This window comes from Sorex fumeus, unplaced genomic scaffold (assembly GCF_029834395.1).
Source record: "Sorex fumeus unplaced genomic scaffold, SorFum_2.1 ptg000126l, whole genome shotgun sequence".
NCBI classification, from domain to species: Eukaryota; Metazoa; Chordata; class Mammalia; order Eulipotyphla; family Soricidae; genus Sorex; species Sorex fumeus.
In genome coordinates this window covers 5220892-5245576 of record NW_026606183.1, presented here as the reverse complement: position 1 = coordinate 5245576, position 24685 = coordinate 5220892, and the positions used below count along the sequence as shown (strand labels likewise).

At 46.8% G+C, this 24685-nt stretch overlaps 1 protein-coding gene across 2 annotated transcripts; it reads left to right on the top strand.

Moving 5' to 3' along the window:
* The first annotated feature begins 957 nt into the window (after nucleotides 1–957).
* Nucleotides 958–18674, top strand: KCTD7 (potassium channel tetramerization domain containing 7). 2 transcript variants are annotated; one of them, XM_056137618.1, is made up of 5 exons: nucleotides 958–1325; nucleotides 4585–4754; nucleotides 8953–9131; nucleotides 9500–9872; nucleotides 18527–18674. In XM_056137618.1, coding segments are annotated over exons 1-5 (867 nt in total). In that variant the 5' UTR covers nucleotides 958–1181; the 3' UTR covers nucleotides 18528–18674. The 2 variants fall into 2 exon arrangements, with proteins under 2 accessions (XP_055993593.1, XP_055993592.1); XM_056137617.1 differs by lacking the exon at nucleotides 18527–18674 and having other exon boundaries at nucleotides 9500–10200.
* Nucleotides 18675–24685: the final 6011 nt, after the last annotated feature.

Below are 24685 nucleotides of genomic sequence, written 5' to 3'. Positions count from 1 at the left end.
AAAAAAAAAAAGAACAGATGGGTGAGATGGTAGTCATGAGCAAGTTCTTCATACACAATAGTCTCTATTCTTTTGCATGATAAAAGCCAAAAACCATAAGGAGGAACGTTTTCCTAGAGCGTGGAAGGACGTTGAAAAACTAGTAAAATAGAGAAGAGCTGATTTGGATGCTCGCTCGACTTATTACTGTGAACATTTTGCAGTGAATGCAACCATCAGGTTATAAATCTGAAACTAGTATATGTCCGCTATATCTCCAAAAAAGCTGACTAGAAGACTAGAAGCAGCACATCGACACATGTCCTGGTGGCGCTGAGTTAATTACATAAATTGCATTTATAGAGTGCCAATTCATATGGCGGCAGCTGACACCCCAGAAAGAGCACAGAAAGCTGTTGACTTAATACAAGGTGACTGAGATCTTGGCTTTGGAAGGTGATCAGGTGCTGGAGAAAGTGGTAGCAAACACGTGTAGAGGTCCTCTCTAGAGATTTGCTGGGGCGGCTCTCAAGCAGTGCTCAGGGTGCCCCAGGTCTGCTACTAGAGATGCTCAACCAACTGGGCCAGACCCTCTGGGCACCCTCCAGCCGCCTCCCTTGACTAGGCCTGATGCCCCGCCTTCCGATCTCCCTGGCCGTCGGCACCCAAGGAAGCAGAGGGCCGCTACCCTGGCGGCACACGAGCCCCCCTTCGTCTCGTACTAATAATACTCTTCCATCCCGAAGTCCAAAACGGCGGTGAGTCCAGGGACTCAGCTAAGACACAGCCAGCGCTGCGGGCGAGCGTCACCGGGAGGAGAGGGCGTGCCCTCTGTCAAGAGGACCAATCAGAGCAGGGTGTGCTGGCAGGCCCGCTCCGACTGGCCAATCAGACGCAGGCTGAGCTCGCTGTCTGCTCTGGCACTGGACAGGCTTCCTGTCAGTCAGCGGCTGAGCAAACACGGGCTGGCCAATGGCCGGAGGCGGCCGGGTCAGGCGCGTGGCCGCGCGGTCCCCGGGGGTCCGCCAGCCCAGCGGCGCCGAGGGGACGGGCGCGGTCCTGCCCGCGCGCAGTGCTCGCTGCCGCTGCTCCCGCCCCGCCCGTCGGCCGCGCCGCGTCATGCCAGGCGCTGCTTGGCGTTAGTGCCCAGCCAACGTCCGCCTGCCCACGCGCAGCCGCGCCAACTGCGGAGAGCCAGAGGGATGGTGGTAGTCACAGGACGGGAGCCAGACAGCCGTCGCCCGGACGGTGCCATGTCCAGCTCCGACACCGAAGACGAATTTCTGGAGCCGGCCACCCCGACGGCGACGCAGGCGGAGCACGCACTGCCCCTGCTGCCCCAGGAGGTACCTGGATGGAGGAGGGTGGGGCGGGGCGCGGGGAGGGGCCCCGAGGGAGACGCGGCTGACCTTGGGGTTGGGCAGCGCTGGGATTGGGGGCTGGCTGGGGGTCGGGCTGGCGGAGGAGCTGAACCCCGCTTCCACCGGCCCCATAAAACGCCCTGCTGCAAGGAGCAGCTCCCGGGGTTCTCTGCCTGCGAGGTGCATTTGCGCCCGGCAGGATGGCCCATTCTTGCCAGCTACCGGTGGGAGCCTCGGCCCGGGGGCGGGGGAACGTTGGAGGCCCAAGGGATAATAGTATCCTCTAAAATTCAAGAGGAGGCCCGAGGCGGTTGCCCAAACTCAGCCTCCCGGCTGCCCAGAGTGTGGGCCCGGGGACCGTGCACGGAGAGCACTGACCAATGACTAGAGGTGTCCACGCCCACCTGACTGCCACCGTTTCCCTCGCGGCTGCTGTCCGGTGACGCACAGTGGCCGCTACTAGACTTGATGTGTGTGACAGCGTCCTGCTAACGTCCAGATTGGCCCCCAGGAGAAGGAAGTAGAAGAGGAGGGGAGATGGGGTGCTTCTGGGCACTAACAAGAGGTAGGGCGGAGGTTGCGCAGGACGCGGGAGCCCAGGAGCTGGGAGAATGGACAGAGACCACAATAGGGCAGGGCTGAGCAGGGTGGTTCTTGGGGGTTGCCCTGTAGCCCCAGCATCATGGAAAAATCTAGAGTCCTCCTTCTGAAAGAGGGCTGAGTGCTATTAGAGACCCTAACATTGGGGGAACAGTGTGGTTTGACAATAAGAGCCCAGGACCCAGAGACTTAAGCCAGTCCCTGCGGGCTCCCCACTGTTTCAGTGAGGTGCCTGTTTCAGTTTCAGTGACTTCCACCTTCCGGCCTTGGTTCTCCCTTCTAGGAGGAGCAAGCACTTCACTTGTTAGGATATATCCTTGGAAATGGCTCCAGAAATATGAAGTATGTATTGTTATTCCCAAGAAATAGTTAAGACCTTTGTATGAGCAGGTCCAGTGGTCCTTGGGGATTACTTCTGGTTCTGAGGCTCAGGGATCACTCATTGTGGGGCTCATGGACCTGAGTTCAATCAAGGGCTGATTAAACCCAGGTTGGTCCCGGATAAGGCAAGCACCTTACCCACTGTACTAGCCCTCCAGCTCTTATTTTTTAGAGAACTTCAAGAACAAGAGAAGGCATTTCCTGTTGATCTGGTACAGAAGTGTAATATTCCTTGCAAACAGTAATTGTAAACACCTTTTTCTTTCATTGATTTATATATCTTTGGGTCTTTTATGTGTGCTCAAGGCTCTGTGTAATTAACTTTTTTTTTTTTAATTTGTGGTGTCAAGGATGAAACCCAGGGTCACCACTGAGCCACATCCTCACCCTGTGAGTTTTGAAAGCTGGGAAATGGACCGGCTTGATGAGTAAATCTAGCCTTTCACTGGAGCCAGGCAGATGTAACAGAGAAAAGTGTACATTGGAATAAAAGTTTAGCTTACCTGGAGGAGAGTTGTCAGAAAAGTCGAGACCTGCCTTCATTTCTTTCAGATGCAGTTTGATAGAAGCAGTGAGTCGTAGTTATCCTTAACAACAGTAGAAGGTCCTGAGCATTTTGGGGAAAACCTTGAGTTTCTTGGGGCAAATCTGTTCCATCATTTCCATGTTCTCCAACCTGCCTTTGCCTCCAGCATCTTACCCTTACTGTGTACTGATCTCACTCCAACAGTTTAAGTGTTACACTGGTCAGGTACAGGGTTGAGGAGTGGGTGCCTGAAACAACCGACAAACCTCCAAGTTCCCCTGTGTTAGGCTTCTTGATTGGTAAACTAGATACTTTTCTTTGCCTCTGGAAATTTAGGATCTGATATAGTGGGCTGAGGAGAAAATGTTTGCTGATGTGTTGTGCTAGTGGAGTGAAGGCAAAATTAAAGATGTCTTGAATTTTGTTCCCAGAGTAGAGGAGTTGGAATAGGATTTTCTAGAGTGAGTGCTGCTAATTTTTTTTTTTTGCTTTTTGGGTCACACCTGGTGATGCTCAGGGGTTACTCCTGGCTCATGCACTCAGGAATTGCTCCTAGCCGTGCTCGGGGGACCATATGGGATGCTGAGAATCGAACCTGTGTTGGCCATGTTGGCTGCGTGCAAGGCAAACGCCCTACCCGCTGTGCTATTGCTCCAGTCCCAGAGTGCTGCTAACTTTTATGGTTCATTTCTGACCTAGAAAAAAAGGGCACATGTGAGGCCAGGAAGACAGTTTAAAGGGATGGAGTGGGAACCTTGCATATGTGAGATCCCTGAGTTGGATCTCTGGCATGGCATATCCCTCCTGGTACCCCAGCTACAGCCCTCTGGCCCCCACTACCACTGGGCCTAAGCAGTACTGGGTCACTGGCTGAATGAGAACCTCAGGCCCACCTCACTGGGTTTCACAAGCAGCTGAGTATCACAAATAGCTCCCAGTTCTGAACAGGGTTGGGCTTGCAGATCACTCTTTTTTTTTTTTTAACTTTTTATTAGTGAAACACCAGTGGTAGACATACAAATTTTTGTGCTTGGGTTTCAGTTATACAATGATCGAGTACCCATCCCTCACCAGTGCCCATTCTTCACCACCACTAATCCCAGGATCCCTCCTACTCCCCATCCCCCCCATCCCACCCTGCTTCTGTGACAAGGCATTTCCTTTTGTTCTCTCTCTCCTTTTGGGTGCTGTGGTTTGCAGATCACTCTTGCTGCTCTCATGCTGCCATTGGGAAATTTGTGTTTGCTAAATGGACTGAGGGAAAGTGGTGAGAGCACAATGGGCCCGACATTTTGAGTAAGGAGACAGAAATGATAAATTTAGGAAGTGGAAGAAAATGAAAGTTTTTGAACTCTGTAGCAGAAAGAACGGGATTAGGGTGGAGAGTCGTGATTTAAGAGCTGTTGGGGGCAGGGCTAAAGAAACAGTACAGTGGATATAGGGCACTTGCCTTGCCCACGAGTGACACCTGAGCAAAGATCCAGGAGTAAGCCCTGAACACTGCTGGATGTGGCCCCAAAACCTAAATAAATAAATAAATAAAGCAAGCTATCAGGAGAACAGGAAGACTTGGAAAATGACAAGAAGAGAGGAAGGGATGGGAGGGAGAAGAGAGTTCTGAAAGGTTTGGGCCTTGAGTGACCGAATGAATGTGTGGTGCTTATCTAGAAGATGACGATGGTGCAGTTCTGGCTTTTATCCCCTTGCTGGCTGAGACTGCTGGTGGTTCCTTTCCAGTTTCCTGAGGTTGTCCCTCTTAACATTGGAGGGGCTCACTTCACCACACGCCTGTCCACCCTACGGCGCTATGAAGACACCATGTTGGCAGCCATGTTCAGCGGGCGACATTATATCCCCACTGATGCTGAGGGCCGGTACTTCATTGACCGGGATGGCACACACTTTGGGTATGTCTTTCCCTCTATGATCAACTGTGTGGTCCTTAATACTGAGTGACGTGGTCCTGGGGGTGGGGAGGTTCCATCATCCATGGCACATAGAAGAGGAAATAACTTACTGATGGGATTCAGTAAACGTTCTTACTCAATTGGACTAGAGTTTTTAGTTACTTCCCCAAAGTTGATGAGGAAAGTTGGAGAAACCCCAGGTAACACAATTGGTAGGTTATGATGAAACTATTTCTTTACTTTTTTTTCTTTTTTTCTTTTTCTATTTACTTTGGGTATTGGACTCACCTGGCAGGTCTCCAAGACTATTCCTGGCTCTGTGCTTCAGAAGTTACCCCTGGTGGTGCTGGGGAAACCCTATGTGCCTGCAAGACAAATGCCTCACTCCTGTACTGTCTCTCCAATGATGAAACTATTTATAGTCTATATAATTTTAGACCTAAACCTTGTTATCTGTGTGCCTTCCCATGTAGAGGCAGGGAAGGTCCAAAGCAATTTCTTGAAGTTGTTTTGAGATCCAAATTGTGACAAGCTTTGTTTGTTGTTTTTGGTGGGATGTCTCCGCAGTGGTGCTTGAGGGTGAGGGGTACAAGGCTGTGACTCACTTCTGGTGAAACTTGGCCTGGCCAGGTTTCAGTGCTTGGGTGGCAGTGCTGGGGACCACCAGGCCCAACCCTAGCAGTACTGGGCTGACAAACTTTTTTTGAGATTTTTTTCCCCAGAATTATGTCTTTCCATAATTTTGGTGTTAAGATGGCAGTAGAGAATTTTCCTTGTTTGGTTTTGGGGCCACACCTGACAGTGCTCTGCTCTCAGGGATCACTTATGGTGGTTCCCAGGGAACCATACGGGATGATGGGGCTCAAACCTAGGTTGACTGTGACCAACTCTCTCTCTAGCCTGAATGGCAGAAAATTGTTTTAGCCACCCCACCCTACCAAAAAAGACTGGCAGGGGTGGCGGGGCGGCTCAGAGAGATAGCTCGATGTTAAACGCATGTGCTGCATATGGAAGGCCCAGGGCAACCCCCAGCCTCACACGGATCCCTAAATACAGAGCCAGAAATAGCTCCTCAGCACTGCTGCGTGTGGCCCCAAAACAAAACAAATTTTCCTTGGCAGTGAAGAAAGGGCCAACATAGTGTTGTTATCCTTCATGCCAAGAAAAGTTTTTTTTTTTTAAAAACCAGGGGTTCTAAGCGCTGGTCTACTTGCACTGAATTATGAGGCCCAGGTTCAATCCCTGGAACCACATAGTCCCCTGAGCACCAATGAGAATGACCCTTGAGCACTAAGGTACAGTCATTCCCAAAGGAATAAAAAAAATAAAATTCAAAATCTTTCTATTTTTGTTGTCATTGTAGCATTAGAACACAAAGTCTGGAAAGATTTTCCAAGAAAGTATGTTTTTTTTACAATTTTACACATAAATAAATTTTAAAACTTTGTTTGTGAAATTAAAAACGAATTAAGCTAAATTGCAAGCCTGTCGTATGGATTAAATAAAGTGGCTTGACCCCCATCCAGGTCCTCTCCAAGTATGTGACTGAAACGCTTTGCTCCTTCAGTCTAACTTTGGAAATGACTCAGGAATTAATATGGTCCTTGGCTGGAACATGTGGCCGGCGAGACAGACGCTGCAACTTCTCCCTCTCTGCTGGCCTCCAGCAGTATGGCCCAGCATTAAGAGGAAGGTCATTTCTATCCTCCGAAGGAGCCTCTGGTCAGATCACTTGGTTCCGAGCATGTGGGCTTCCCCATCGGGCTGTCAGCTGCCTCGAATGCTGAGAAAACAAAGTGTCACATAGCTCTGCAAAGCTATAAAAAGATTCTTGTTTGCAGGCTGCTTGGGGGAGGAAGGCTGGCCCCTGCTGGCAGCTGCTGCCCTCCGGTTTTCTTTCTCAGAACTTACCCAGTTTTGCTGAAGATCCTAGAGGGCTAATTTTGGAAGGGTTGTGGGAAGGGGAACCGTGTTTGGCTTTCACACTGATGCTGGGCTTAGAGTGGCAGAAAGTGGCATGGAAACCAGCGGGACCTTGTGGCGTTTATCCTCCGGCTGCTAGAAGCCAGTGTGATTCAGCAGCGGCAGATACAGTTGTTGAAGTCAGTCCTGAAAGAGAGGTTCAGCGCAGTTGTGCAGTGCAGTTCTCTGCCGGTGTAGTTCATGGCAGCTACCCAGAGTGGAAGGCTGCCTGGTCTCCACATAGTACAGGGTTCGGGTACAGCATCTTGGACCACTGTGCCTGCATCCCACTCTCGGAGCAAGGGTGTTCTTTAGCACACTGAGCTCCACTTCTTCCTCATTCCTAAAGTAGACACGAGATCGCACTTATTCCATAATGTCACCAAAAGGATTAAAGGGGACATTGTGAGCATGAGCAGTGGCTGAGAGCACTAGCCCATAGAGCATTTTGGTAGTGGCAGCTGGGGAACATTGAGGTAGCAGTTTGATCTCGTTTACTCCTAAATGCTTATAGAAAAAAACCCTCTTTACAAGTTCCAGAAATGGATCTGATTGCTCTTGACACTGAGGAGTCTGAAGGTGTTATCTTAAAGACTGAATTTTTATTTTAAGAAAATACAGTGCATCATTTTCTTGGCTCCGGAAATCAGTTTGTTCAAATGTTAGAGTTAGGCATTTGATCTTCTCCATCCAACTACAGAATAATCCTAACGGTAGGGATGTGTAGATGTGGGCCGCCTCCTCATGGCTGTGGGAATGCAGAATGTCGCAGACACTTCATTAAACCTGTGGCTGAACAGTGCTACTAGAATTCGCCTAAGAGAAACTGGTGCTCGAGTCTTCAGAAGGTCTCACGTAGGAATGTTCATCACAGCTTCCCTCGTAAGAGCTCTACACTGGCCACTCAAACATCCATCCAAGCAGAAAATAGGCACATACAGCGCATCCACTCACTGGTATGCTACTGGTATGCTGGCAAGAAAGAACAAATAACTGTCCTACGCAACCTGGGGATGCATCCCCGAAATTCAAAAATTAAGTTGTGCAGAAGAAGCCGGGCACAAAATGGATCATGCTGTATGATTCTACTGAATATTAATTCCAAAAGTCAAAACTAATGCAAGTTAGTTCTCTATCTCTGTGGAGAGTGAGACCATGTACAACAAGGTGAACGGTGAAGGGAAGGAGGCGGAAATAGCTCATCTCATCTAGCCCAGTGTTTCCAAAGTGAGTGATACTGTCCCCTGGGGGGCGCTTGGGTACTACTGTAGGGTGCGTTTGTTCGCTGAAAGAAGGTACATTTTCAGAGGTGCTGAATGGTTCCTCCCTCTCCCCACCTCCCCTGGATAGGGAGAAGTAGGACAAGTAAGTTTGGAGGTCTCTGATCTAGATGGCTGTATGGTCCATTCATACATAAAAATAATTGGGAGGGTGGAAAGCTAGTATGGGGTTAAGGCATTTGCTTTGCATGTGGCCAACCCTGGTTTGATCCCCAGCACCCCATAGCCAGCACCCCATATCCAGCACCTCATATAATCTCCTGAGCTTTGCCCAGAAGTAATCTCCAAGCTTAGAGCCATTATAACTTTCAACACTGCTGGGTGTGGTCCAAAAACTAATAATAGTAATAATAAGAAGAAAGAACTTATGAATTATGATTTTGGTGATTTGGAGTGATAGTACAGTGAATAAGGTGCTTGCCTTGCACATGGCCAACCTTGGTGCAATCCCTGGCACCCTGTATGCTCCCTGAGCAGCACCGGGAGTGATTCCTGAGTGCAGAGCCAGGAGTAAGCCTTGAGCGCTGCTGGGTGTGCCTCCCCCCATAAAACAAACCTAATGATTTTTTACATTAATTGAGTATGATTATACCTCCATCAAAATATATTAAAGGACTAGGCATCATGTATGTTCTTGCATAAACATAATCATAGCCACATATAATAGCACAATTATAGTAATACTGATGTTAATAGTAACAACTACTAACACTAAGGACTTGACCTGTGCCCAGAACTTTCTAGGCACTTTCTCCATGTTGACTAATTTAGCTCTCTCCTAACATTATAGGGTATGTCCCCAGGTTTTACAAATGAGAAAATGAAGACACAGAGAGGCTAAGCTCACCGCCCCAGACTTCCTACTGGCGTTCGGAGGCCTCACCTGTGCTTAGCCACTCTGCGGTGCTGCTCCGATGCTGGAGCTCCTCTCACCCGTCTTCTTTCCTCCTGCTCAGAGATGTGCTGAACTTCCTGCGCTCGGGAGACTTGCCCCCCCGGGACCGCGTGCAGGCCGTGCACAAAGAGGCCCAGTACTATGCCATCGGGCCCCTCCTGGAGCAGCTGGAGAACATGCAGCCGCTGAAGGGGGAGAAAGTGCGCCAGGCGTTTCTGGAACTCATGCCCTATTACAAAGGTGAGGGGTCAACAGCAGGGCAGTGGGGACAGAGGGTGGCAAGGCCTCTATCAGTCTCTATCAGCGCCAGCGGGTTAACTGTCACCCATGCACACAACACAGGATGGGAGTGATTCCCGCTTTCCTTTCTGACAGCTTCGGGCACAGGTGACTGGTGTGGGTCAAGTTGCCTTGCGGAAGGAAACTCTCGGCCTTCTGCTGTGGAGCACCCAGTCCCCAGTTCATTGTGCCCCTTTCCCAGAATTCTGACTCTCCTCTCTTGGATCTCGCCATCACTTGGTCTCTTTGGGCTCCCTCCCACTGCCTTGCCTCACCCCTGCCTCCCAACCCTCCCACTCCAATGATAGGTGCTGTGTTCACCCCCATAGACCATTTGGAGCGGATTGTGGAGATTGCCCAGCTGCGCGCGGTCCAGCGGAAGGCCCGCTTTGCCAAGCTCAAGGTCTGTGTCTTCAAGGAGGAGATGCCCATCACCCCCTATGAGTGTCCCCTTTTCAACTCCCTGCGCTTCGAGAGGAGCGAGAGTGACGGGCAGATCTTTCAGCACCACTGCGAGGTGGATGTGTCTTTCGGGCCCTGGGAGGCCGTGGCCGATGTGTATGACCTGCTGCACTGCCTGGTCACGGACCTCTCTGCCCAGGGCCTCACCGTGGACCACCAGTGCATCGGGGTGTGTGACAAGCACCTCATCAGTCACTACTACTGCAAGCGTCCCATCTATGAGTTCAAGATCACCTGGTGGTGAGTAGCCCTGGTAGGGAACAGAGTCCCGTCAGGGAGGGTGTCCCTGCCCCTTGGTGGCACTGGGAGGAGACTCCCCGAAAGGGTTACTGACTGGCCCAGAACCTGCCGAGGTGAGGACTGAGCCCTGAGGCGAAGCTCCAGCGGGAGGGCGACCCGGCTTCAGTTTCCCTGGCGGCACTTCAGCGTCAGACTCGTGGCCCACGGGGACTTGGGGCCTGCACTCACTGGTCTTTCCTCAAGGCCTTGGCAGCCTTTGCCTGGGGCTGAGGTGGTCTGGCTAGCTAGGGCTGGACCAGGAAGTTCAGAGAGGTTTTTTTTATTTTCTTGACCTTACCCTTTTTAGAGCCGCGTTAATCCCCTCCCCCCAAAAAATATAGTCATAATCACTTTCTGACCCTATTCTAATATTTCTTGCTGTGCCCAGGGTATAAGGTATGAATGTAGAAAGTATGAGGGGATTTACTAAGTAGCTCTTTGCAGCTTCTGCTGAGGAAGAAAGAGCATCTTCTTTCCTAACGCACTCTTACCCCAAGAATAGTCTTGTGTGTTGTCTTAGGATGTGGAAAGTCTCTTCTTTTCCTCTCAACATCGAGTTTTCACCACAATTTGGAGCTGTAACCATAGTTGCCAAAAACATGCACCAGGATGGCCTTAGAACAGCACCATGTTTACAGCCCTGCCTTGGGGCCTTGGCTTTTTTCTACCTTCTCACCAACTCTTCTTGCTTGAGGGGTTATCTTCTTTCAAGGCTGGAATTCACGTTTCAGAGGTTCCTTATTTTCGCTTTGTTTTGTTTCTTTGGGGCCTTCCCAGTGGTGCTGGGGTTACATCCCCTGTATTGGGAAGCCGAGTGGTGCCAGGGCTCGACCGTTGGGCCCTGTGCATGCCAGGCATGTGCTCCAGCCCTTGGAGCTATCTCCTCGCTCCAGAGGCTCCTTTGGAAGATACCCCGAGTCAAGCAGGCAAGATGCCTCGATCTTCTGTTATCTTTGAGCTGTGCCTCTGTGGTTGGGATTTAACTGTATCAGGATCCAATTTGTGGTGAACTTCCTTAAATGAGAGCCCCCTATTTAAATCCTGTTGCTTTGTCCTGCTAACCCCCTAGGAGACTGTGCTAGGGCAGTAAAGAAAGGGTTTGCAGTGAGAGGCAGAGCTATCCCAGAGCTGTTGGAAGACATGCCCCCGTTCTGTTTGACTGCCCGTATTTCAGAGAGAGAAAGTGATGGCGTGCATCACTCCCTTCAGATTTCTTCCTGGCTTCATCTGCAGCCGGGCAGCAGCTAGTCAGGGCACAGACACGCATCCCTCCCTGCCCACCAAAGGAAGAGCAGTGTGTTGGGATGGCGTTTCTGTGCCACTTGACAATTCTCCCTGTGGTGTATGCAGTTGATTGCTCTTACAGGAAGATTTAAAAATATATGTGTGTGTGTACGTGTGTGTATATATATACACACACAGAACTGATGAGGAAGTCTCAACGGTCTGTCTTAAGAGACCAGATTGGTAAAGTAGAGCACAGGGAAGCGGAAGAGCCTTTCTCATTTTGAAGAGAAGGCGAAGTCCTCGGACCTTGAGTAAATTTTCTTTCTTTCTTGTTTTCTTTCTTTCTTTTCTTTTCTTTTTCTTTCCTTTCTTCCTTTTCCTTTTTCCTTCTTTTTTCTTTCTTCATTCCTTCCTTTTTCCTTCATTCCTTCTTTCCTTCCTTCCTCCCTCCCTTCCTCCTTCCCTCCCTCCCTCCTTCCTTCCTTCCTTTCTTTCTTTCTTTCTTTCTTTCTTTCTTTCTTTCTTTCTTTCTTTCTTTCTTTCTGTCTTTCTGTCTTTCTGTCTTTCTTCTTTTCTTCCTTTCTTCCTTTCTTTTTTCTTTCTTTCTCTTTGTGGGTGGTGGTAGTGTTCAGGGATGTACCCAGCAGTGCTTAGGGGCTACTCCTAACTTGATATTTGGGGGTGACTCCTGGATGTGCTCAGGGATCGGTCTAGTGCTGGAAATCAAAATGGCTCCTGGATGCAGAGCAGATTCTCCAGTGTTGAGCTCTTTCTCTAGCCCTTGACGGAATTAGGGTTCCATGTGGGTACAGAGAGGCTAGGGCGTGGGAGGGGGAGGCCATCATGACAGTGCTTGAAGGCTACTCCTGGGTCAGTGCTCGGGGTCACTTCTAACTCTGCTCATGGTACCTTGCAGAGCCACGGACCAACCCAGGCCTCCCACATACCAAGCCTGCTCCTGGCCCTTTGAGCTAGCTTCCCAGCCTACGTATTTGCATTCTTATATTAGATGGAGCAGACGAATTGGCTGAGATCTCAGAGGAAACTGCAGTCATTTAGGTCCCAAGGAATGTGTTCTCTATTCTCATCCATAAAGTGGATTGTCACCTTGCCGAAACTAATGTCCTTGGCTTGTTCTAACAGGTTTGTTTTTCTCGAAGTTTCTCTGATTGGTATTGCTGCTTAAAACTGGTTCATTTTCTGACAGATACAGAGGAATAATTCAGTGTGTATAGAGAGCAGCTGATTAAGCCCAGGCTTTTGGGCACCCAACCTTGCTTCTTCCCATTCCTGTCCCCAGTAGGGCAAATCTTAGCACTTGGTCTGCCATATAAAACACAAGGAGATGGCGGGGTAAGGGGGTGGGGTGTGAAGGAGCACTGAAGAGGACAGAGATGTAGCTTAGCAGTGGGGTGCAGGCTCCAAATGTTTGAGGCCCTGGGTTTGACTTCCAGCAAACACACACACATACACACACACACACACACACACACACACACACACACAAAGACCTGAAGACTTACTGGGTCTTTAAGGACAGTGTTCTTTGCGTCTTTCTGGAAACACCCCTACTTCTGGGTCTCTCTGATGTTGTCCTCACAGTGGTATGCAGTGTGGCATTGTAGAGAAGAGTTCAGTAGACCAGAAAGAGTGGGGACATTGATGGCCAGTTTAGAGCACCTTCTAAATAGAGTAAAAGGATTCAGTGGCCCAGTTTGGCTATTCTGTGATGAGAGGCCAAATTGGGACTAGAAATGTGCTTTTGGATATGGTGGAAGCTATTGCTTCCTTGTGGGGTATCTCTTAGGAAGTGATTTCTCCCGGTTGGTTCCCTTTCCAACTCTGAATGGCCAGAATACAGAAGGGTTGCATCAGGAAGGAACCCTCCAAAAGATGAATGCTTCTCCCTGACTAAAAGGAAGTATATTTTTAAATGTTTGTGCTTAATGTCAATAAATGCTTCTCTCACCTGATTTATCCTACTGAGACAGATCATTGGCTATTGATTATTTGGGTCCAACCAAAGTGCCTACTCTTGAACTTCCCTTATGTTTTACTTAGGGCTCTCTTCTCACAAGTGTGAGCCTCACTGGCTTGGGAAGGAGAAAGTTTTTAGGATTGTATGATGCAATGCTAACCATAACTAAATTCAGTAAAAATGAAAAACTCAATGGCAATAAAAAAAAGACTGAAACAAAACCACGATAAAAAAAAAATATTACATCACACCAGATGATAAAAACTCTGGTGATAGCACTAAATAGAAGAAATAGAGGAATCGTCACCATCCTTATGCTCCCTCTGGTTAATTCACCAGACTATACAGATCATACCATGTGGATCATAGAAAACTATCCTCCAGAATTTTCTACCCTTTCTTCCTGGGGCTTGGTGATATTCTAGAGCTCTCTGAGCCTCGTATCTCGGACTAATCACATGAAAGTTTTCCGTTCTGGGTGGCTGGATGGAGGACTAGGAAAATGACATCTGCAAGCCACAAAGGGGGGTGAACCTCAATGTGTGATCTTGGTCTGAGTTGGATTCTGAAGAGGTTCAGACAAACAGCAGAATAAAAACTACTTACACTGAAATATTTTGATCCCTGTTAGAATCTCAAGAATCATCCTTCTACATGCCTGTTCATGTTCAATTCTAATAAGCGGTTAAGCACTTTTTGGGTACCATTTGGCTGGAACTCTTTCATGAAGGTGCTGCCTACCTCATGATACTTAAAAGAAGGAGACATTATTCATCAAAAGCAGCAATGCTGGGATACTAGGGTGGGAGAGGCACTTTTTGGAATTCTTGGAAATTCTTGGAAAAACATGTATATGTAATATGTTAAGTGGGGAAAAGTGGGTTGGCAGGGGGTTGGAGGAAGAACAAAGACTGGGTGTAGGAATAGAACTTGTCTCTCAACTGTGGGAGGTCACTTGGTTCATTGTCTTCCTCCTGTATGGTGTTGGGTTTGTGTACACTTTCTGTGTTTGTTCATTACCTTGTCTGTGAGCGCTTTGGTGCATGGAGCTGCAGTACCCTCACAAGGCATTAAAGTCAAGTATTAGAACCTGGGTGCTGTGCCTTTTTTTATTAGAGATTTGCTCTCATCCCTCCCCTGCCCGTACTTTGCCAGCAAATATATCTTGATTTCTGCTTATAAGGTGGTAAGTTTGGGAATGTTGCTCTAAATTTAAAAAAAAGAGGGGGGGGCTCTTTCTTAAGACCAGCAACCGAATTCCTGCCCTGTTTTGGGGGATGGGGACCATGAAAGTAGTTACTCTAAGTCGTATCTCTGTTTCAGGTAGGAGTGTATCCACCCAACAGAGACAAGCACCTCTGCTCTCTCTATTTAACATTTTCCAGATAGCACAGCTGAAATGATGTGGCTCAAAAGCTTGCCAGGTCGTTCTGAAAGAAAGTTTTCCTCTCTGGTTACCACTTCTTTGTAAAAGAAGCTTAGTAGCCCTAAACATACATGTGACTCCATGATTAAGGCCCTTCTTTAGGAACGTGGACCTAAGCTGCCCTTACTCCAAAAGCAGAGTCTGATGCCTTCCCAGCTGCAAGTGCCCCAACTAGATGGATTAGTCTCCACAGACTAATCTAGAAAGTTGAGTTCTGAGGTGCTGGGTAGCTAACTGCAACATTTAACGCTGGTTATTCTGTCTTAGACAAAAGTGCTGAATCATCTGTGCCAAATGTACTCTCTGATCTAATTACTGTGCATATAATCACTTAGTAATAATACACTAACATCTTAAAAGTTGGAAACTAAAGCTCACAAAGGTGTGATTTCCTGAAGGATATATACCTAGTAAGCAAAGCCAGAATTCAAACCTAGACCCTTTTGTGCAACCCTCAGGGGTGTTCAATAGCAGAACTCTGCTTTCTTTTTGGCAGTCCAGTTTCCCACTGCTGAGACTCAGAGTTTTACCCTTCCTGAACCATGAAGTTTTGAAAAGCAGACACTCTAATTAGACTTCCTCCTTAGACATGGAGGCCTTACATAATCCTGAACATTAAGGAGGTAGAGGGATCCTCAATTTATTACGCTCAAGAAAGGACTCTCACACACACACACACACACACACACACACACACACACACACACACACACACAAGTAAGGTCCCTATTATTGGGGAGTGAGTGGAGAATGCCTAACAAGGTGAGTATTGGGCTCCCTGCCTGGTGCTTGACCACTCAACATGATCAGAGCAGCCCAGGGTAATCACTCCTGTAGTTTGTAGGCCCAACTGCACTGGGCTGATGAGTTGGGGTGCTGTGCCAGGACCACAGCCTTCCTCGACAGTCCCCTGATGTCAGGAGAATAATTGGATGGAGGCTGTTTAGTTTAACTCAGGGGACACTATCTACCTAACATGGGGCTCATGGCCTTGAACTTTGGTTCTCTATCCTGCCTGCACCCTCCCTTCACCGTTTTCAAACTGACCTCTTACCTAGCTTTACTTATTTTTAATTTTAATTTGTTTAACTGTAGTATGAATTTTAGCTTTTATTGAGCTTTAAATTTACTGTCCTTTCATTCTTTACAATTTTTTTATCCTGTTCTTGGGTTTTCTGTGCTGTTAAAATGTTAATTGAGAATTTTATTTCAAACATAACTTAGAGGATGCCACTGAATTTTAAATTCTAAATAAGAGCAATTATTTGCTTTCCTTATCCTCCCAACGCTAGTTGTTTCTGGACCAATCTTATTCACTGTGAATTATAGATAACTCGTTTTCCCCTTAGGTTTATATTCTTTTCTAAAATATAAATACAGATAAAACTGAGAATGTTATACATAAAAATCATAGGTCTGGGTTAGCACCAGATTCAAAGGATATATTTTTTTACCTTCCAGTAAAATAAAATTTTGTGCTCTATATATTCAGCTGCAAAAGAATAGTCCATAATACAGCCTTTAGAAACAAGACATTTCTGGGGCTGGAGTGATAGCACAGCGGGTAGGGCATTTGCCTTGCATGTAGCTAACCCGACCCAGGTTTGATTCCCAGCATCCCTGAGTGCTGCCAGGAGTAATTCCTGAGTACATGAGCCAGGAGTAACCCCTGTGCATCACCAGGTATGACCCAAAAAGCAAAAAGCAAAAAAAAAAGCATTTCTATTTCTGAACTGCGAAGAACATTTCCTCTCACATCCTTGTTCCTTCTGAGAGTAGCAGGCTCTAGAGATCCAGAGATTCCACCTTCTCCAACTGCCTGCCACTCAGTGAAAAGAGAACTACTGTTCACCTGCAAGTGGAGGGGAGGGGGTTGCGAGAGCGGAGGGTGGGGGGACAGAAAGCACAATGGTGGGGAAGATCAAATTGAGCATTTTAGAATTATATTATGCACTTAAAGGAGTTCACAATCAGATTATGACACATTTTCCAGCATATGTGACCTCAGTAGCAATCTCAGTAGCAACCAATTTAGTTGGTTTCAAATAAACCAACTTCCAGAGAAGTCTCTTGATGACCATTTGACACCCCCCCCACACACACACATCATACAAACATGGCAGATGACAGGTAGCTTCATGAGAGCTTTGAAATTAATGTATTCATACATTCCCGCTTTTGATTTATTTTATTTAAATTTGGGAGCCACACTCAACAGTACTTAGGGATTACTCCCGGTTCTGTGCTCAGGAATTACTCCTGGCAGGCTTTGAGGACCATATATGGATGGGATGCTAGGGATCAAACCTGGGTCGGCTGCATTATGTCTACAGCCCCACATTCCTGTTTTATCTTTTTTTCTCAACAAGAAATAGAAGCACAAAGTAGCACAAAACTTAAAGCTTGACCTCCAAGTAGAAGAAACAAGTTCAGGGTCCAGATAAAAAACTCTTTATACCTTATAATTTTTTTATGTAGGAACTTGAAGGATATTTTAAGTAGGCTTAAGTTTCTAGAATGTGTATCATCTCAGGAACACTCTAGACCTGTGGGTTAAGATATCCAGAAGTATAATGATCTAAGAGTCCAGTCAAGATAGTCTGTGCTCAAAAGATAATAGACAAAAAACATGATGGTCTTAGTTGAATACTCAACTGTGCCCCAGGATTTGAGGAGTTTATTGGCAATTCCTGGCATTTTTTTATGCCTCTCAATTCACCATTTTTTCTTTTCAGGAAGTGGTTTTACTTGATCCTTTGCTGAGGACCAGTGTTAAAATAGGTGAAAACCTCATACGTCTTTTCACTTGTCTTGATCTTACACAACCCAAATACAGTACAACATCTTGGTAGGAGTCCTAGCATGAGCAATGTTTTGACATCTTCATGATGCTTGTGTTGACAAAGTAAAGAACTCATAGAGGTTTCATAATTGCAATAAAATCAGTAGGTTCACGATGTAGAGAGACCCTTTGAAGAACTCCTGGAAGGCTGTCTGTCCATAGCAGTCTAAAGCTGTGAAAGTAAACTTGGGAACAGGCCCTCCTGTGCAATGAGAGTGAACCATGTTTTGCAACATTTTGGCTTTAGAAGAAACCAAATGCAAGAGACTAGCAGAGATATTCCAAGTTGTAGTTGTTGCTGACTGAGAAAAACCACTGCCAGCTGAAGGTAGGTACCTAGCCAAAGCCTAGAACTTCCCAAAATGGACCTTTGAAGGGACTGTGTCCTTCCAACTCATGTTTGGGATAGGACACAAAGCCAGGTGCTTCTTCTAGTGCCATCTCACCCTTCCAAATGGAAAAATAAAGACTTCTTGGGACTTTCCATCTGATTTCTTCTTTTGTATTGTTTGCTTGAGTGATATTGCATGAATTTCATTTAGAATCACTTAGGAAGAAAACCCTCGTAATTTATGTGAAATTGGCTAATAAAAAAGATTAAAAGTAGGCAGTTTGCTATTACATGGAGGGACCCAGAGTATCATGCTGAGTGAAGTTAGAGGGAAAGCGACCAACATAACTCTTTCATATGCAGGATGTAACTAAGCATAATGGTAGAATAACAAACCCAAAGATGATGGAAACAACATAAGAACTGATACTCAGTAAGAAACATGCCACTTGGGGGACCTGGGGAATAGGACAGGGAGGGGGCAGCAACTATGGTGACAGAAGTGTTCAAGTGGATGGAGAGGGTGGTACTGAAAGGTGGTAAAGTGTCATGCATGAAACCCTGTCAGCAACAGTACCATAAACCACAGTGCAGAAACTTAGCAAAAAAGCACCTCTAGTAGGCAGACTGCTGGTGAGACGCAAATGGAGTAGGAGAGGTGGGCATTGGTGAGGGGAAGGTGGACACCGAAGAAGAAATTCCTGTTGAAATGTAAGTCTGAAACTCAGTCTTGAATAACTTCGTGACTTCTGGTTACTTAAAAAAAAGTTTTTTTTTAAGCATTTAAGGAAAACCTCCACTCTTCCCCCAGAGCTGATTTGGAGAGGGCTTGGCCATGGCTCACTGAAACAAGAAGTAACTAGGGTGCTATGCTGGTGGAACTTGCTGGAAGCCCATTTTAGGAGGCTGGGAATATCTGTTCATGGGGTGTGTTGCCACAGACATTTTACTACAAAAGTCACCTAAGAGAGCACTGAGGAAGCTGCTGGCCCTGAGGACCTACAAGAGCTGGATGCTGGAGAGATCATACTGGAACCAAGGAAGGAAAACATCTGCCCACCTGCAATGTCTCTTTTTTAAATGTCTTCTTTTTTTAAAAAAATGTTGTGTCAATGGAAAAGAAAAGGATATTCAAATTGAGAAAGATTCTATTTTTGTACAGAAGGCAAAAAAATGAATATTGAACTGCAAGGCCAATGACTGGCAAGTTATATGCGAGTGACTCACATACTCGTGCCCAAGTTTCCCCTCAGTCTTGGATTAAATACCTAATCACCTGCTAAAAGTTTATAATATCTGTTAGCCACTTCAGATTTAACATCCAGGTTTTTGGGGGGTTGTTGTTGTTGTTGTTAGCAATGTCTTTTTTAGCATCCCTTGTTTCAAACAAGTTTTTACTCCCTATTCCACATCTGCCAAAACACATTCCTCATTTAATCTCTACCAGGAAATAATACTACCACCCACAAGGGCTGGAGCGATAGCACAGCGGTAGGGCATTTGCCTTCCTGCGCAGCCAGCTCGTCCAAGCCGGGTTCGATTCCTCCGCCCCTCTCGGAGAGCCCGGCAAGCTACCAAGAGTATCTTGCCTGCATGGCAAAGCCTGGCAAGCTCCCCGTGACGTATCCGATATGCCAAACACAGTAACAACAAAGTCTCACATTGGAGACGTTACTGGGCCTGCTCGAGAAAATCGATGGACAACAGGAGGACAGTGACAGTGACCCAGTCAACAAGAACCTAATAATCATCATTCATTCCTCTTTATCTCACACTTAAAATCTACCACCAAGTAATCGAATCCATTATCAAGGTATATCTTGAAAATGTTCACAAATTTATTTATCTGAATTATTTTTCATCTTGTATTACTACAAAGAAACTGGGCTCAGTATCTATTATAAGTATGTCGTTTGAAAAAATTAGATTGGGCTTTGTGACTACTTAAAACCTTTTGCTTTGGTTCCTGCCCATCTCTCCAGACTCATCACTCCTCCTAGCCTCATTTTTGTGAGTACAAAACTTCTTCTGGAATACCCTTCCCCCAGCTCCTCTCATTCATAGCTGGCTCATTTTCATAGTTTATGTCCCAGCTCAAATGCCACATATTCAGTGAGACTCTCTGCATCAGTTAAAATATATTCCTGCCTCAAGCTTCACCATGGAGGTCCCTGAGTTCCACCAGGGTGGCACTGGGGGACACCAGCACCATAGACCCAGAACAGCACTGCATCTTCGGACCCTCTCTTGGAACTGCCAACCCAAGTATCGCTGGGAATGATTCCTGGACCCCGTGAACACCACTTGGGAACCTCCCCACAAATACATTACCATATTACTGTTATTTCTGAAGGGCAATAAATAGTACTTATTAACAGAAATTTAAGTCACTGTGTCAACAAGCTCCCTGAAGACAAACTGCCTATGTTGTTAGAATGATCCTAATCCTTAGAACAATACCTATAAAGCGGTGCACAGTCAAGAAATGTCAAATGGAGCTGGAGAGAGAGGGTGTTGTTCACCTTACATACAGCAAACTCAGATTTGATCCCTGGTACCTCATGGTCCCCCAATCCTAAGCAGAACCAGGAGTAAGCCCTAAACATAGTCAGGTGTGGCCCCAAAACCAAAAAGTGAAATTTTATTTAAAAAAACAGCACAAAAAATCTTAAAAAACAAAGCTTGAGCCAGAGAGAGAGAGAGAGAGAGAGCTCAACACATGCTTTGCATACAAGAGGCCCAGGTTCAATCCCTGCATCATATGGTTCTCTGAGCTCCACTAGGAGCAAACCCCAAATATCACCAGGAATGACCCCAAAGTAAAAAAAATACTTGACTCGGGGCTGGAGCGATAGCACAGTGGGTAGGGCGTTTGCCTTGCATGCAGCCATCCCGGGTTCGATTCCCAGCATCCCATATGGTCCCCTGAGCACCACCAGGAGTAACCCCTGTGCATAGCCAGGTGTGACCCCTTCCCCCCAAAAAAAGAAAAGAAAAAAATTCTTGATTCAAACTTCTTAATATAATGCTAAGTTTTAGTAACCAAAACATCGTGGCACAGGTGTAAAAGATAGATGTGTAGGCCAGTGCAACAGAACTGGGAATCCAGAAATCAACCTTAATAACTATGACAAACCGGCATTTTATAAAGGCGTTAAGGCCATTCGATGAGTAGAATGTCTTCAAGAGACAGTGCTAGGAGAACAATATGCACATTGTAAAAGACTGAATTTGAAAAACGGCTTTACATGATAAAGTGTATAAATATAAAGTTATTTTGCCTATTACATGCTGTTGTTGGTTATATTCGCTTGTTACTTCACTGACTACTAGTGAACGCTATGATTCCAAAATGTTCTGAGACTTTTATTTTTTCCCAAATCACCACCAATACATTTATTTGAGGGAACTTTGAAACTGCGGAGGACGAGAGACACGGGTCTGCCTTCTCGGATGCTCACTGCACAAGGGAGACCAGATCCTGCACAGAAGGGGCCACCACGACACTGACAAGCACTTGGCGGTGGGGCGGGGTGAGGGGAAACATACACGTTCCGAGCAGGCCCATGAGTTCCATTGTTCTGAGACTTTTAAAACCAGCTCCAGGGTCCTGTAGTCATCTCACATTCAACATATTTCATACTAAACTTACATTTTTCTTAGAATTGTTTCCTCTTTGTATTAGCCCTATGTTAGTATATAAAAGTGATCATTCTTGGGGCTGGAATGATAGTCCAGCAGGTCCGGGGAGCTTGCCTTGCACACAAGGTTTGATCCCCAGCACCACATTCCACTGGGAGTGCTCCCTGAGGCACAGACAGGGGTAAGCCCTGAGCACTGTCAGGTGTGGCCCAAAAACCAAGTAACCAAACCAAAAGTCATTATTTAACTATGAATCATCTTGATATTTTCCTTATTCCACCTCAGTCTAGTCTAAAAACTACAAGTTTTTCTTGTCCTCCACTAAAACTGATGACTTATCTTAGAATAAAAGTGAAAGTCCAGGGGCTGGAGCGACAGCACAGCAGGGAAGGCATTTGACTTGCACAAGGCAGACCCGGGTTCGATTCCCAGCTTCCCATATGGTCCCCTAGCACCACCAGGAGTAATTCCTGAGTGTAGAGCCAGGAGTAACCCCTGTGCACCGCCAGGTGTGACCCCCCCCCAAAAAAAAGAAAAGTGAAAGTCCTGGGGCTGGTGCGATAGCACAGCTGGTAGGGTGTTTGCCTTGCATGTGGTCGACCTGGGTTCAATTCCCAGCAACCCATATGGTCCCCAGAGCACCGCCAGAAGTAACTCCTGAGTGCATGAGCCAGAAGTAACCCCTGTGCATTGCTAGGTGTGACCCAAAATGCAAAAAAAAGAGGGAAAAAAAAAGAAAAAAAAGTGAAAATCCTTATAATTTGTAAGATATATATGATCCGGTATTCTGATACCTATTTTTAATGCTTCAATAGGAATTGTGTACAGATTGATTTTAATTTTAAAAAATTAGAGCTTTGTATTAAAAAGGCTTCAAATATATTTTCTTTTTGTGTCACACCCGGCGAAGCACAGGGGTTACTCCTGGCTTTGCACTCAGGAATCACTCCTGGTGGTGCTCGGGGGAACATATGGGATGCTGGGAATCAAACCCGGGTCGCCATGTGCAAGGCAAAAGCCCTTCCCGCTGGACTATCACTCCAGCCTGCTTCAAATAATGTTGACTTTACTTTTTATTATTCATGGGCCACACCTGGCAATGTAATGGTAAAAGTGAAAGAAGAATTTCGTTACATAATTTATTAACATGCACCTCTGGCTGCAGAGATAGTACAGGGGTTAGCATACTTATCTGGCATAGCTGTCACTCCATTTTCATTCCTGATATATATATATAAAGGTAAAGGTAAAGGTAAAGGCCCTCCCGTTGATCGTCGATTTGCTCGAGCGGGCCCAGTAACGTCTCCATTGGAGACTTTGTTGTTACTGTGTCTGGCATATCGAATACTCTCGGTAGCTTGCCGGGCTCTCCGAGAGGGGCGGAGGAATCGAACTCGGGTCGGCCATGTTGGCCGCTTGTAAGGCGAACGCCCTACCCGCTGTGCTATCGCTCCAGCCCATATATATATATATATATATATATATATACACACACACACACCTGATATATATATATATATACATATATATACACATATATATATATATATATGTTCTCAGACCATCACCAGGCGTGATCCCTCAGAACGCTAGGGGTAAAGCCTGGGCATAGCTGGGTCTGTGCATCTCCCACCCTCCCCCAACCCCCAAAAAACCCCTAAACATGCACCTTATATAAATATGGGTGATTCACACGGAAATGGCTTAGAATGTCCATATAAACACCAACTTCAAGTAGACAAAAAATAGTGTACAGAGAGACTGATTAGGGGAGATGATCAGGAAAAGAGTGGTAAGAAAATTTAATATTTTATGCAAATTTAAGTTGGTGTCATCTTTATTTTTAAATTTTTATTTAAGAGCCATGATTTACAAAGTTACTGATAGTGGCCTTCTAGGCTTAGGATAATTCAACACCAATCCCTCCACAGGTGTCAACTTCCCTCCACTACTTGTTCCCAGATTCCCTCCCCATCCCAAGCCCCCAACTGTCCACTTGACAGACATGTTACAGTTTCAGTAGCTGTCCCTTAGGCTGGTGTTTTGGATACAAGGCTATATCCCTCACTCAAATCACTTGGATAACTGAAGCCCTGAACACGGTTACTCCTTTCCTTCTTGTTCTCTCCCACCCTTGATTTTTTCCTTCTCAGTCTCCTCTGTAAACACTGGGGTCCACGATGAGCTAAGCATCCCCCTTTTACTACAATGCTTTTCGTCATAAGTTGGTGTCTTCTTGAAACACCAGATTCTTCATCTTTTCAGGTACAGAGAGGGAGAGACCTATTGTGAAAGGATATTTCCTTTATGGACACAAAGTTCCCTTGTCAACGGGTAATTTCCATTGTTTTCAGTTTCTTAACCTATTATGTCAAAAAGACTTCACTTGGGGTTGCACTTAGGACTAATTTGGGAGAATGAACCAATATCAACATTTTTGGCGGGTTAAGATCCCAAGCAATGCTCAGGAGGCCAGGGACCCCCCAACAGCGATCCTCTCCCAATGCCACTGATTCCCCTGGGTGGCACTGGGCGCCTGCAGGACTCCACCAGCTGCATCGGCTGCTGCTCTGGGGACGCGTGTCTCTCGTCCCTAACTTTGCAAAACTGTGCATGACAGACACGGTACTGAGAGAGAATCCCTTTCTCTCCCTCTTCCCTGTGGCGGCTGCACTTTATGCTATGGACAGAAGCAGCTGCTGGTCCCAACATCCCCTGAAAGGGGTCTCACAAGGACTTGAAACCATTTAGTAAAACTGTGTGGCACTGGCAGGCACACACTAACCTTGGGCTGTCGGTCATAAAAAAAAAAAAAAAAAAATCAGTCCCGGGGCTGGAGCGATAGCACAGCGGGCAGGGCGTTTGCCTTGCACGCGGCCGACCCGGGTTCGATTCCCAGCATCCCATAGGGTCCTCCGAGCACCGCCGGGAGTAATTCCTGAGTGAAGAGCCAGGAGTAACCCCCTGAGCATCGCTGGGTGTGACCCAAAAAGCAAAAAAAAAAAAAAAAGCAGCCGCTGGATCCACCTATCTCTTTTAACTACTTGAGAAACGGGAGATCCGTGAAGGATGGGACCAATTATTTCCAAGCGGCCCCGTTCCACACGCGAGCACGTCGGCCTGAGGGAAGTGCCGGCCCCAGAGCCGGGACCGCGGAGGAGAGCGCCCGGCGCGCGTCAGCCCGGGGCCGGGAACTCCGCGGAGACACCGCCCGGGCCGGCCCGGGTGCTGAGTGGAAAGCAGCAGGCCCCGCCTCCGCCCGGGCCGGAGCCCGGAAGTGACGTAGGGGCGTGCGTGCGTGCGTGCGCGGCGGCGGGGGCGGGGCGCG

Coding starts and splice junctions, on each gene's coding strand:
- KCTD7 (XM_056137617.1), top strand. CDS start 1,182: ATGGTGGTAGTCACAGGACGGGAGCCAGACAGCCGTCGCCCGGACGGT. Junction 4,755..8,952: donor CGGGATGGCACACACTTTGG/GTATGTCTTTCC, acceptor CCTCCTGCTCAG/AGATGTGCTGAACTTCCTGC. Junction 9,132..9,499: donor ACTCATGCCCTATTACAAAG/GTGAGGGGTCAA, acceptor TCACCCCCATAG/ACCATTTGGAGCGGATTGTG.